The sequence below is a fragment of the Chroicocephalus ridibundus genome, chromosome 2, assembly GCF_963924245.1.
Source record: "Chroicocephalus ridibundus chromosome 2, bChrRid1.1, whole genome shotgun sequence".
NCBI lineage: Eukaryota > Metazoa > Chordata > Aves > Charadriiformes > Laridae > Chroicocephalus > Chroicocephalus ridibundus.
The window spans coordinates 76,584,458-76,598,411 of record NC_086285.1 but is presented as its reverse complement, the minus strand read 5'-3'; the positions used below and the strand labels follow the sequence as shown (position 1 = coordinate 76,598,411).

The 13,954-nt window shown below is 45.3% G+C and overlaps 1 protein-coding gene across 2 annotated transcripts in view; it reads right to left on the bottom strand.

Annotated features, from left to right (window-relative positions):
* Nucleotides 1-13,954, bottom strand: part of F13A1 (coagulation factor XIII A chain) — an 80,574-nt gene that overhangs the window by 41,947 nt on the left and 24,673 nt on the right. For both annotated transcript variants that reach the window (XM_063325958.1, XM_063325957.1), the window contains 2 exons: nt 12,057-12,245; nt 340-591 (listed from right to left, as the gene is read on the bottom strand). In XM_063325958.1, the coding sequence (XP_063182028.1) occupies nt 340-591; nt 12,057-12,245 (441 nt within the window). The remainder of the gene's footprint in view (nt 1-339; nt 592-12,056; nt 12,246-13,954) is intronic.

The following is a 13,954-nucleotide window of genomic DNA, read 5'->3' as shown; positions in this document are numbered from 1 at the left end:
AAAGTCAGAGGAAAGTCTTGGAGTATATTTACTACGAGAAACAGAGCATCATTGCGCTGCTCGAGCTGGTAAACACAGGCTTGGCCTCATAAACCTGCAGGGTGCAGCTACAGCACAGGCACAGCTCTGCAGCATGGAGCCCTGCAGGGCCTCACGCAGGGCTATTCCCCAGCCTGAAAGACTTCCCTCTTGGCAGAGTTACCATATAATTTTGGGACTGAAACTGGCTTGTCTCCAGTCACCTTGGTACCAAACTCCCCTTCCTGGACCACCCTCTCCCAAAAAATGATGAGCCCAGCAGCAGAAAGTGCAAACCTCTGACTCTGATAAGGTACTTACGCTGGCACCAGGGATTGAACAGGATGTAAGTGTCGGTTGCCGAGTTTCTGTGTGTCCGGAGGATGCCAAAGGGAGTCAGGACGGCAACGTACAGGCGAAACTTCCCAACAATGCAGGTGGCAGAGGACATGATGGACAGGCGAATGGAGTTGTTCTCCTTATGGGTAATCTTGGCTCCCCACTCGCCAGGTTTCAGCACATCACGCACTAGGATCGGGATGTAGGTACCTTTGTTTTGCTGTGGGTAGCGACCTGCAGAGAGAGAGGGGGGCGTAATTCCATGAAGAGGTTCACTGTGTTTTGACAGTGTCTTCATTTCCTTGCAGTCCTCTATCCCTTTTGTCCTCTTCCAACGGAGGTGGCAAGTTTTAGTGGGCGGAAACCACCTACTCTCCTCATTGCTTCACACTGTGCCTGGTCACTTGGCAGTACAGCCACATGAATACATGCAACACCTCCCAGCCGGCAGCCTGTGCAGACATCCCACCCATCTCACTCCAGCAGGCTTCAGTCTTGCTGGCTCAGAGTGGAGCCCTGGCAGCGTGAACAGGGGCTGTCCCAGGATTTCCTTGCTCACCACTGTTTATCCTAGTGCAGCAAGCTCCGCTACAGCTTACTCCTTGCCTTGGTGTCGGCTGTGCTGTTGGTAAGTGTGGGTAAGAGCCCCTTCCCCAGCTCAGATGCACCCACCACCCTCGTCGCTAGCATGCAGGTGCCCACTGGGGCATGGACCTCGGTTTTGGGGCTCTTTAGCAGAGCAGAGCCTCGTTCTTCTCACTGCGCTACTGCGCCGACAAGCAGAGACCGAGCGCTCTTTCACACAAATCCACACTGATGGAGGAAACCAGCAGATATCCAACACTCAGTTCCTCCTCAGCATCTACTCTTCACGGACGGAGCAGGAACCAACTCCGGACACCCGGAGTATAGGTGAGCACATCTGGGCTGGATAACCAAACTTTCTCTGCAAGCGATAAGTCCCAAAATATGACATACCTCCAAAGTACCGCATATGATAGTCTACCTCTTAGTAAGCCAAATCACACTGCAGAGAAGCCTATTTTATTCTGCCAACTATAAAAAGCATCTAGACAGATAGGCTACGTGTAAACATGTGTACTGCCAGGATTCAAAGTTGTGTGAGGATCTACCCTTTGAGCCTGAGGTAGAGCCAAACTATATCTGAAAACCAACCAGCAGCATAGACAGAAAAGACACTTGCGAGAAGGCTGAATTCCTTATCTCATTCTCAAGTCTATTCTTTATTTCATATTTTAGGCTGAAAGTTAGAGTCTCTTATTCAAAAATAGGGTAATGAAAAGCAACGATGGCAGACAGAGAGACAGACTTCTATATTTTTCATTCCTACTATTTAAGAACTTCAAAATTAAACTCACAAGGGCGTTGATTTCCCTGCTTGCTTATTTTTATACAGCTGATGTAAAGATAATCCCAGATCTGAACTACATTCTGGGAAAGGACAACTCCAGCTTTGACTGTGAAGCTTGCGAGCTGCCACAACATCAGTGTTTCTAAGAAATCTGGGGCTACTGTGTTTCATCCAAAAGATTATTCAGTGCACGTGAATTTCCATTTTGCAGATGTTCAGTGCACATAAATAGCCCACTTTGCCTCATCAGCCAGAGATGCTGTAACCCATGAAACCCGTTGAGATCAGTGAGGGACACAACAGAAGGAAAAGACCAAGAGAAGGAAAAAGGACTAGAATAAGAGAGCAAAATCAATAGAAAACACTAGAAGATAAAGCACTGGACACTTCAAATATAAGCCATCAAAGGGAAGCCAGTTTAGAGAGAAAAGCCTATAGAGGTAACAGAGATGAGAGTCTTGTGCCTGCTAACAATTGTGATCTGAGAGATGAACATGTTCTTGTTCTTTGTAGTGCAACTGGGTAAGACCCAGCTTGCCTCTGCAGTTGATATTTTCCTTCTAGTTTTGACATAACTGGTTTTTTAAAAAAGCAGACCACGCAAACAAAGCAGCAGAGCAAACCAAGTAATTGTACTGACATCCTTGAAAACTGTTAACAAGTGCTACTTTTTAAAATACCTCCCTTACCTCCTTCAGAAAGGTGGAAGTGGGGAGAGATTACTATTTTAACGTGGTTAGGAACTGACATTGTCGTCTTTGCTGGAAGCTGCATGTTGGTGTAGGAGTCTATAGGGGACATAAGAACCGGTGCTGTGGCAGGGGCTTTGCACCACCATGTCCATGTGCACCTTGTACTGAAGAATCACTTCCTGGTAAATTTGCCCATAGGAACCAGATAAGATCTCAAAGAGGGCATGAGGTCTTTGCAAGACATCTTTATGGAAACCTTGTCGCTGGCACCTCATAGCAGGTTCAGCAAAGTACCAAGCCTCTCTCACTTTTCTGAAACCTCAACACACAAAACTCCATTTGCCCTTCAAAACGAAGGTATCTCTTGCATGCAAAGCTACCTAATAGAAATGTCGCTTGACAAGAGAGCACCTGTAGCCCGTGTATGCCCCACACAGCTGCTCCCACGCAGGTAAGAGAGAGAAGCCACTGCAGTATCTTGCTTACCCATGAGAAGATGCTCTGGGGTATTGCCTGCATCCCTGCAGACATAGCAAGGATGCCAGGGAGGGGATATCCTAGAAGTCAGGATAATTTATAGGTGTTAGAAACAGTAAATACAAGAGAAATTGTTTGCTTCTGACAGATGAGCAGGGTTTGGTGTTCTCTTACAGTTGCATAAATCCTGAACCCATGAGGAAGCCTGGTAAGATGGGCAGAGCCCTCAAGAGCACTGTGAGCATTTTCCAACATTTTCTTTGAAGAGAGGACAGGTTCCCTCATCTTCTGAAACAAAGACCAAAATGTAAATGGGAGAGCAAGGGAATTGTTACTTCTGACAGGAGCTTGTGGAGCTGAATTGTAATCACACATCTAGACACCTGAGAGCACCAGCCATGCTAGTCTCATATACACACATCTGTTGTCTTGATACTAGAGCAATATAAAGCTGAATAACTTTGGCATTACATGCTAAGGTTGCTGGCAAAAGAATCCTTATGTAGGTTCAGTCCTATGTTTATCAACATTATAGGGAAGTCCTCTCAGAATGGCTTGGCTATTTGACTTTTTTCCACATCTTGAGCACGCATTTGTGGCTGCAGTGGAAAAGCAGGGACAGCTTTGGCTCATAGTTGGGATATCTGTAATGTCAGCCCTTTCTCAGAAGGGATAATGTGCAATGGTGATTTCATTCCCTGGGTTAGAGTCTCTAAGGAAGAAGATTCAATGTTATCCAAAGACTCATTACCAAAAGCCTGTGAATGGCTGGCAGAGCACTCTCTGCAGGATATCTGGTGCTAACCCAACCTGCGGAGAGGCAGGAGGGTGTTTGGGTGCATGTCAGGACCAGGAGCCATGTGGAGAAGATAAACTCTTTTTATGCTGACAGGAGGGTGCTTCTGCCAGCAGCATCAGCTGGCTCAGGATCCCTCTCACTCCGATTTGCTCCAGGAGCTGGCAGCCTGAACCATGCTCCACAGCCAGTTCTTTGTGGTTGCCTCACTTCCCGATGCTCACGTGTGCTTTGGGGGAAGGAGGCCCTGGCCCTCCATCGAGGACATTTCACAGCCAATTGCTCTGTGAAATACAAAGTCATTGCATGACATCACGCTGTTGGGATGTCCCCATCTGCTCTCTCTAACAGCACATGGACATGGGAAAATCCAGCCTGAGGATTCAGAGAGGTGGATGTTGCTGCCCTGTTACCACCAGGCACAGGGTGAATTTTTTATAGGTTCCATCTGCAGTTCAGAGGATGTCAGGCACTGAATGGGGTCTGCTGACTGTCTTGCCTTCCAGACAGGAGAGAATTCACGGTGGCCCTCTTCATGGGCCTCCAACTCTTTGCATTTCAATCCTAGGTACTGAGCCACGATACTGCCAGAAGACAGTATTCACACAGAAACCTCCCTTATACAGAAAGTTTAATGGCTCAAACACATCTGTTTCCCGTGCTTCACAACACACAGGCCTGCAACCCTTTGGTACTTCTTTCTTATCCCACCTTGGTTTCTGTAGCTATCCAAGCTGGGCTCCTAAAGATCCTGCTCACTTTTGTTCAGCTCAGCTCTTCTCTACACCTCCTGGGCTTTCCAGGCACCCAGAAAAAGAGAAGAAAAACAGTTGCTGTTCTATTAAGGGAGATCAGCTCTCCCTCAGTCCCGCATCACAAGGCTTTGAAAGTAAGCAAGCATGAGTGAAGGTCTACATGGCGAAATGCGTCATGACTGAAGCATATGTGGATGTGGGCATGTATGGATGCCCCCTGCCACACACACACACACTTCACAGGGGCAAAAAGCAGAGTGCAGTGTTTGCTAAAGTTTGCCAAAGTCTTATTTATGCAGTAGCAAAAGGATGAGGCGTCTAAAACACATAACTGTAGCCACACACATATGCATTCAAAGTGAGTTATTTTTAACATATGCCTCAGATCCTTAGCATGTCAGCTCTGGGCCCGTCAGGCACGGAGGCAAGCTGTGTTTAATTCTGGGTAAAACTGCCACACCAGAGAGGGATTTACAGCAACAGAGGGAGAGCGAGAGAGAGGTACAGCAAGTTCAGTCAGCAAAACACGAACGCTCCTCCTCCAGCTATCCAAGTCTGCTGCTGTTCCTTCCAAGTGATTAACAGGGACCAGGCCTTGATCAAACCACGCTCCTCCTCCTCCCCTGCCCAGTCCTTGGAAGCCCCTATCTCCATCTAGTTTAGTTTTTCCTTTGATCCCCAGAGCACATACACGTTGCTGTATGTGTACGTGGATTAAACAGCTCCTAAATGCCACTGCTGAGTTGGCACAGCCAGCGGAGGGACCGACGGGTCCTCTTGGATAAGGCCCTACACAAGCGAGTAGATGTTTTACTTTCAGCAGGGAGGAGGGCAAAATTTTGTAGCACAGAGATTAGAAATATAGTGAGCTTCGGAGGACATTTCCTCCCTGATGGAAGTAGGATACCTCATAAGAGAGGGAGGCGAACAAAGCTGTTTCTCAATAGTCTTATTTAGCAACCCTCCTTAGAAGATTGTTTTATAAAGGAGTTGAGGAATTTGTCTCCTTTTGGGACATAGATTACACACAATAAAGTTAACAATTTTCCTGTTAGGTCCATTTGTTTTACCTAGATACAATCTCTCATAGAAAGGGTAAAGAATATATTTCAATGCCAGCCCTGGAAGTATAACAATTGTGACAGGCTGATAAATAAATCTGAGCTGGGAGCCACAAGTAGAGCAGCCGTGCAGCAGAGGTAAGCCTTATTGTAGTGAGCAGCCTGGGGATGGGTGTTAGCATAATGGAACCATGCCTTATTAATCACTATGAATAACTACAACAAATGTCAGAAAAGGCAAAAGGGAAGAAGAGAAAGAAGAAGAGAAAGAACAAGAGAAGGAAGGAAGGAAGGAAGGAAGGAAGGAAGGAAGGAAGGAAGGAAGGAAGGAAGGAAGGAAGGAAGGAAGGAAGGAAGGAAGGAAGGAAGGAAGGAAGGAAGGAAGGAAGGAAGGAAGGAAGGAAGGAAGGAAGGAAGGAAGGAGGGAAGGAGGGAAGGAGGAGAGGAGAGAAAAAGTAGGAAAAAAGAAAAAAGAGAGATGCTCTAATAAAATCCCAAACAATCAAAACAAGCAAGAAGGAGAAACCAATTTTTGTAAAAAAAACCAGTAGTGTCTTTAAGGCACTGCTTTAATATCACATCTGGGTTCCTCCCACCCTCAAATCCCATTTGCCTTCAGAAGTGCTGCATACAAACTTAGAAATGTAGGAAACCCAAATATCTTGAAATAATTTTTGCTTATGGCTCCAGTTAGGAATCCTTAACATCTGACCACTCAGCCCCAGGAGTGAACGTTTCTAGTACTTTACACTTGTAAAACACTGTCGGAGTCACGCACCCTAGCTATTAAAACCATTAAAAAATACAGCTAGATTTTATGTGCCAATTGATGCTGCTGCAGCAGTGCAAAAGGAGAGTATGATAAAGATTCCTTTGCATGAAATACTGCATCCCAGGGAAGCTGTGGATGCCCCATCCCTGGAAGTGTTCAAGGCCAGGCTGGATGGGGCTTTGAGCAGCCTGGTCTAGTGGGAGATGTCCCTGCCCAGGGCAGGGGGGTTGGAACTAGATGATCTTTAAGGTCCCTTCCAACCCAAACCATTCTGTGATTGATTCACAGAGCACCTTCAGGGACTCTCTCCTCTCTGCTCCTCTGGATCCTGGCTGGGAATTCCAGAGGGGAGGAAAAAAAATACCCCAAGACCTTAATCTAGAAAGGGAATTTTGTTGTTCTTTGCTAAGAGCTGTCAAACAGGTCTCTTCTCTGTCCGGAGTCAATTTCTAGGAAATGTGTTCTACTGCTAATACACTATTCTTTCTTCCCCAAAATGGGATTCCATGTTCAGACTATCAGGTGTTTCTGTATCTTTGTTCAATTTTTATAATTCTTTGTTAAACAGGGATATAGTGATCTAATAAACTCTCAATGCTGGGATATGTACCAGCACCAACAGAGTTTGCCCCCAGCACCATAGTTGCTCTTGTATAACGCCAAGAAGATTCCTAAAAAAATCAAGATTCAGGTTTTTCCAATGAGCGACTTTTTCTCAGAGGCAGAACTCTGCTCAACATCCCATCCACAGTGCTGGGGGACACCTTATGTTCCAAACACTTCTTTAGCTACCAACTACCATGCCCCCAAGCTGCTGAGGAGGACAGGTGACAGCAGGGGTAGCAATACTTCCCACTAAGACAGATTTACTGTCTGACAAAAAGAACAAAACCTCAACCCTCCTGGAATAACCTGTGTCCCAACACTGCTGTGAAATTAGGGAAAGGCTGTGGACACTGTAGGATAGTATAAAGAACTCCATTGATTCTGGTGTGGGTGTCCTAAATCAGACCCCTGGTTATTTAGTTGTGCTCAGATGCCCCTCTGACTATAAGTGGGAATTTGGTGCCACCTAAATAAGCCATATGGGATCAGCTCTCACATCTTTATGTTCTTAGTTGCTTTCATGTTTTTATAACTGTTCCTCTGGAGCAGGCTTGGGAAGACTGTAGAAAAAGGAGCAGTAAGTCTCTGCTCTCATCTCAGGCCAAAAGCCAGTGATTTATAGAAGCCTGAGGAGTGCATATGGACGGGTGGGTGGGTGTCCATGTATGCACATGTGTGGAAAGGTGATAGCAGCCTGGAGGACTGGGATTTATGATCATTCCAGAGGTATGCCAATGAATAAAGTGTTCATAATAATATTTAGGGCTAGACCAATATATATGGATTTATGAAGCCATTTAAGGAAAATACAAATAGACAACAATTTATGAGGATGTGGGGAAATATATCATTAGAGTAAGGATGCACCACATAAACTCATCAACCACTCTAGGATTTACAGCCATGTACAGAAAACTACTACTAAAAGCAAGATTGAAGCCGTATAAGCCCATCTAATCATACATCTGCTTTTCAGAGAAATCACTGCCAGTGCAGCAGTGACTGTGGAAACTTTGCGGCACTCATGCCAAACTGGCTGCCGCAGGCGCAGGAGCTGTGCTCGGACAGGCTGAACCCCACACTGTGGAAAGCCAAGAGCAGCACAAAGCGTCCCCGTCACCACAAAGGCAGTAGCCAGGAGAGATCAAGATGGGTGAAGAAGTCATTGGGCTCCCTGGGGCTCCAAGCAAACTGAGATTGTTTCTGCTGTGGGGAACTGAATGTAAGCACAGCATCTACAGTTCTCTTGTGGCTCTTTCATCTCAACCCCAGACCAATAAAATGAGCATTTCCCAAGGGGTGATGCTCACCTTTCCTCTCATTAAAGCCAGGAAGTGGGCTGCAAGGAAGGAAATCTGTGGTGATGGAGCAGCTCCCAAACCACAGGTACTGAGGCAGGGCTGCAGTCCAGCACGAGAACTGGAATAACATCCCATTACTCTTTATAAGTGGATATTTTTCCATGTGGATTTTTTGGCACATTGGTTGTTTTCCATACTTTGGCAGACAAGTATCGTCCTAATTTAATGAAGCATTATGTGGAAAACTGAATTATAATAATTCACATGTTAGCACTTCAGCCAGTTTCACCAATGATGACTCTATGGAAAGCAGTCTGTTAAAGCAAAAAGGACCTTAGCCATAAGGAACCGTCACAGAAGAGTATCAGTAAAAGTGACTTTCAAGAGATTGGTGTGAATTACATCTTTTTATATTTATATTTACTTATATATATTTGGTTATACAACTTAGCCCATGAATTCTAGACTCAGTGTGAATGGTCTTTAAATGGACTCTGGATTAAAAAGGGTTGTTACTAAAGATCATTCTGTGAGTGTTTCAGACGTAGTTTCACATGACGCAAGAAGCATTTGTCCCAGGTAACATTGATTCATTATCAATTAGAAGGATTAAGCAGTCTCTACTTGCTTTACTTGCTTCATTAATCATCTTTTTAATGATGTAAAAGAAGCAAAAATAGGAGCAAAAAAAGAGAAGTAAAACTAAATTTTAGGGAACGAAGGAAATAAATAGAATAGTTCTGCACACACACAAGATCAAGCCATTACCATTGTCACATTTTTCAGGAGGAAAATTAGTCTTTAATAGATAAAAATTCTGTGATGGATTAATGTCAAGGCTGGGAAATTTCCAGTGCTGGGAACTAATAATTTCTGAATAGCTTTATACAGTGCTGTTGAATAAACAGTCCTCACTGTAGGTACAGCCCTGCAAAAGAGAGACTGAGTTTTCCCAGTTCCAGCTGAATTCCCTGGGTGCCAAGGCCAGCCGTCTCTACTAAAAGTACCTTTGTACCTTAGGAGAATAACACCTTGAAACACAAAAAAGTTTCTACAGTTCGTGGACAGCCTGGTCCACATTGCTTGGGGTAACCTCCCCACTCTTGGAGATACTCAAAACCTGTCCCTAGCGCAAGGCCCTGAGAAGCCAAAGTGAGCTGGACCTGCTTTGAGTAAGAGCTTGGACATGACACCTCCAGACGTCCCTCCAACCTAGGTTATTCTACAGTTCTGCTGCACCGTTTGAAATCTACTGCTCAGGCACAGACAGCAGTCCTTGAAAAAGTAATTTTACAACAACCTGCCAATATTTCTGTGTGTCCGTCACTTTAATCTCTCATACTCAGCACTTTCCTATGAGATATCCCCCTTGTTTCAGTGCAAAAAGACTCTCTGAGCTCAAGCTGCCTCTGCTGTAGGGCTGTTGCCTGAGCCAGTCCCCAGGCGTAGCTCTGGCCTGACAGTACCCGAGGGAGGGATTCACCTCCCCTGTCTTTGGTGATCCTAAAGTCAGAGCCTGGTCTACAGGAGAGAGTCAATGGAAGAAGAAAAAAATATCCAGAAGAGAGTTCATCCCATTTTAAGACAGCAAGGCTAAGCTGCCACCTGGAGGTGCCTGCCTACCTCCTCTGCCCACAGAGGCAGCCAAGGCAACAGGTTTTGCACTGGGCTCTGGTTTTCGGGTGGCTGGCATGATGAGAGGGGAATGCCTGCTCTTCAGACAGACAAACAGAACAAACCTGGATGTAAAAGGCCACGTCTCCCATCACAAAAGGTTTGAGAGCACAGCACTGAAACCTTGAGCACTCAGTGCCCTTTCCCAAGTACAAGAAATCTCCTCTTTCTCCCTTTCAGGGCATTAAACATTGGACTTGCCACTAAAAGAAGTAGTAAGAGTCAAGCAGATCATCTCCAGATACTTTCCTTCTCCTTTGTGGGCTGTTTTTGTTTTGCTTTCTGTTGCTAGCCTCTGAGAACAAATGTACTGCATTTTCACCACGAGTGCGTAAAGAGAAACATTTGTGGAGCACTGAGTATCAACCAATTCCTAGAAGAGGAGCTTGAACAACCCCCAGTTGAATTTCTGTGAGCTAAATTACTTGTATCGAGAGGGCAATGGTGCTCACAGAAACAGACACTTAAAAAGCAGGGGAGGGCAACATCTGTATGCTATCCTGTACACACAGCACGTTCCCTCAGCTGATTGCCAGCCACCACACATGGGACATCAGCATCATCGTTCCCATTTCACAGAAAGGACAGTAACAGTAAAGAACCAGGAGGGAGAGTCAACCACAGACTCAGAGCTGAGTCCAAGTCATCATTCAGACCTGAGTTTGTTGCAAAGTCTCCCCTGTCTCAGGCTGCAGTTAACCCCATTCCTACCACATCTGAGGATGAAGGGATTTTGATCCATGCTTAGAGATTCATGGTACAGAACATGGATAGATGTGTTAGGAAAGAGCAACAGGAAAATAAGTGAATATATTCTCTTAAGTGGACTGTGCAATGTCAAAAGAAGTGTTAAATTTCTTCTTCCAATATAGAATATCTGATTAAAACAAATGCAAACTGCACACAATTCAATAAAAACCAAATGTTCCATTTTCCTCTTCTTCTTGCTACAGCTGTTTGTTTTAAACATATAAAGATTAAGGGAACAGTCTTGAATTTAATTAAATCCCAAAAGAACTAATGATATTTATGCATATTAAATTTTTAAAGGCACTTGTGGCTGTTCAGCCAATCATTCACTGGACTGTCATAACATGCCTCCCAACCCTAATTTAAATTAGAAAGAAGAGACCCATGAAAAAAAATGTGCAGACAGTAACCTTTTCACTGCACATACGTTTAAGAGATAAACGCCCATCTAGGTTTAAAAGGCAACAAATCTAATAAACGGCCACATCATCATAATTCAACAGTGGAAAAAAATCAATGTTACAAATTTCGGAACTGCATCTCTGAGGAAAGTAAATTAAAACATCAATTCAAACCTACTTTAAAGAGTTTATAAGGGGAACATTGACATCTTAACACAGAAACTCCCAGATCACTCTAGATGAAGCTGGGGCTTTCCCAGACTGTGATGTAGGGACCAGTGTTCGGTGGGGCCATCTTTGGAGCACAGTAGGAAGCCCCACTCTGTCACTTGCTTTTCCCCTTCTCTAGCAAGGTCGTGCCCTTCTCTAGTCCTGTACTTTCAAAAAGCCAACACGCACATTAGGACCTGGGTCTCTGATAAAGGTCTCTCAGTGAGAGGAAAAATGCTTTCTTGCTCCTTTTGCAGAAAATCCAGAAAGTCTCCGATGTGGCCCTGAGTAAGTCTCTGGTCTGAAGCTACAGTCTCTGAACCTTCTCCCTTGTTACCAAGTTGTCTGTAAATGCAGGCTGCGAAGTTGCAAGGCCTCCTATTCTTCCATCCTGCATAATTTTCCCCCCTTGCAGACTCAACATTTTGTTATCACAGTTCATACATAGTCATCTCTCCCACCTCAAACAACAGACTCCTCCTCCCTGCATCTCCTTTTATTATAAAAGATGTTTCCCGTTACACCTACCTTTCAGCATTGCCATACAGCATTAACCAGAGATAACTTTGAAAGCTCAATAAAGTACAACTGATTGTTAAACAGAAAGCCCAAATACTGCTCCTTCTCTCACAAGCAAGTCTGCTGACTTTCTTGAGTAAGGATTTAGACCCTGTTTAGAAAAGCACTTCCTTGCCTATGGTTAAGCCTGTTTTTATGGTTTATCAATTGTAACAGGAAAAGACACAGCCATTAAGTACTGCTTTGCTCCTGTTTATGAGGGACTCTTCAACCTTACTTTGCTGATATGACACAGCCTTTGCCAGGCACTTACCTATCAAATACTCCAGCCAGAATTGGTCCGTCTCTGGATTGTAGGGTCGATTGAAGTCAACCTGGATTTGGAAAGACTGTCCTCGACGCACTATCAGCTTGGGGTTGTAGTACTTGTCAGTGTGGTGCTGCTGCTTGTTAATCTCATGGGGCTCCTTGAACATGTGAATGTCCACAACACGCAGGTAATCTGCAGAGACACATAAATGAACAGAGAAGGAAGGAGTCAGTATGTTGGAATCTCAATATCCATATTAACATCATTAGAGGCCCTGTGCTCCCCTTCCCCAGTGTTGCCTCGTCGAGAAGCGCTGTGCAATGCTGGAGCATGCTGGATCTGTTTGGGGCTTATGTCCTTCTGGCTGAGCGGGGACTTAAGGACTGACACTCCTCTGTCCACCTGCCATCTTCACAGGGGCTGCAAGGCTTCTAGTGAGTGGTGAAAGCAATTGCAGAAAGGGCAGGTTGCTTCAGGTGGAAAGCTGAATGTCCCCAAGGAGAGCTGGGCTCCCTATTTTCTTTGGCATCGGCTTTCTGCAAGTCTGGGTCTCGCTATCACAAGTTTATCAGTGCAACCAGTGGGCCTTCAGCAGCTGTGGCTTCATGTCTCCCTTCTTGCAGACCTTCATTTGTAAAGTGCAAATTCACAGGGGTTTTGTGGTGCTTAAATACAGTAATGTTTGCAAAGCACTACTACTATCGAGTGCTGAAGAGCCTGAGAGGCAGTTAATGATCTTGCATTCAGCTGAGAGCTTGGATTGTCTGTATTAAATAAGGTTTTGGTGTACTGTATGTGTCTAGACTCAGCTTCTCAGTACACCTCCACTGCTGTTAGTGTCTTCTTATGAAAACTAAATATAACATTGCAGTATATAATTACAGCATAGAGTTACAGGCAAACAGCGGTAGGTATCTATAACATGCATGGGCAAAGCTTTGCTTTCTTCAAATTAGGGCTTTCTAAAGGGTTATAGCCTACCACTGCTAGAAGTTAATCTGCTCAGCTAATGGCCAGTGTGGGGTGACGTTCGGATAGCCAAAGGCACTTGCAGTCACCATGAGCTACATGACCATACCATACCGGGAATCTTCGTAAGGGGAGTCTTCTCACACAACAAGCAACCACATGAAAACAAACTGGACATCTTTCTTTTGCCTACATGCTCGGGCAGATAATCATGAAACCTCTGCCAGCAGGACTATTACTGCTCACCACCAAGTGAGAGACAGAAGAGTAAAGCTTGATTTGCAGCTCTCAGCTTGTCTTTCCAGGTGCTGACAGTTAGAAACTAGCTAATTTCTGCATTTTATACTGACAATTACAGAGCCAAACTCATGCCTGGCAAAGAGAGGTGCACATTTACAGCAGCTGGTGGAGCTGTGTGTACTTGTGATGGTGGCTAATTTGGCCTGCCACTGAGTACACTGTGAGCAGGAATGATGCGCTCAGCCAGTGAGTCGGATATTCAAGTCACTGAGGGCTGAATACGGCCCATTTCACAGAAGCTCAGACAACAGCTTTGCACTCTGTTCTTCCTTGAAGGCAGGGAGACGCTGCCTAGAGACCGGCTCTGTCTCAGCTGTGTAGCCCCCAGGCTACAGCAGCCTGGGCATTAGCCCTGCCTTTCTGCAGGGATGTCTTCTAGACATCAGTAGAGCCCCGCAGGCAGCAACTCCCCTGGACGCCAGCAAGGTCCTTCTGCCACCCTGGCCAAGTCACCCAGCCTGGGCTCTGGGTCACAGCTAATGAGGGGGAAATAAGGGCAGCAGGAGCAGGTCGTACTCGTGGGTTGCCACCATCAGCTGCCTAGCCCTGCCCTGTGGGAAGCAGAAGGAGAGGAAACTGCCTGAGGACAGGGCAAGATGATGATACTTTCAAGGAAAAGCCCTTTAGAACGG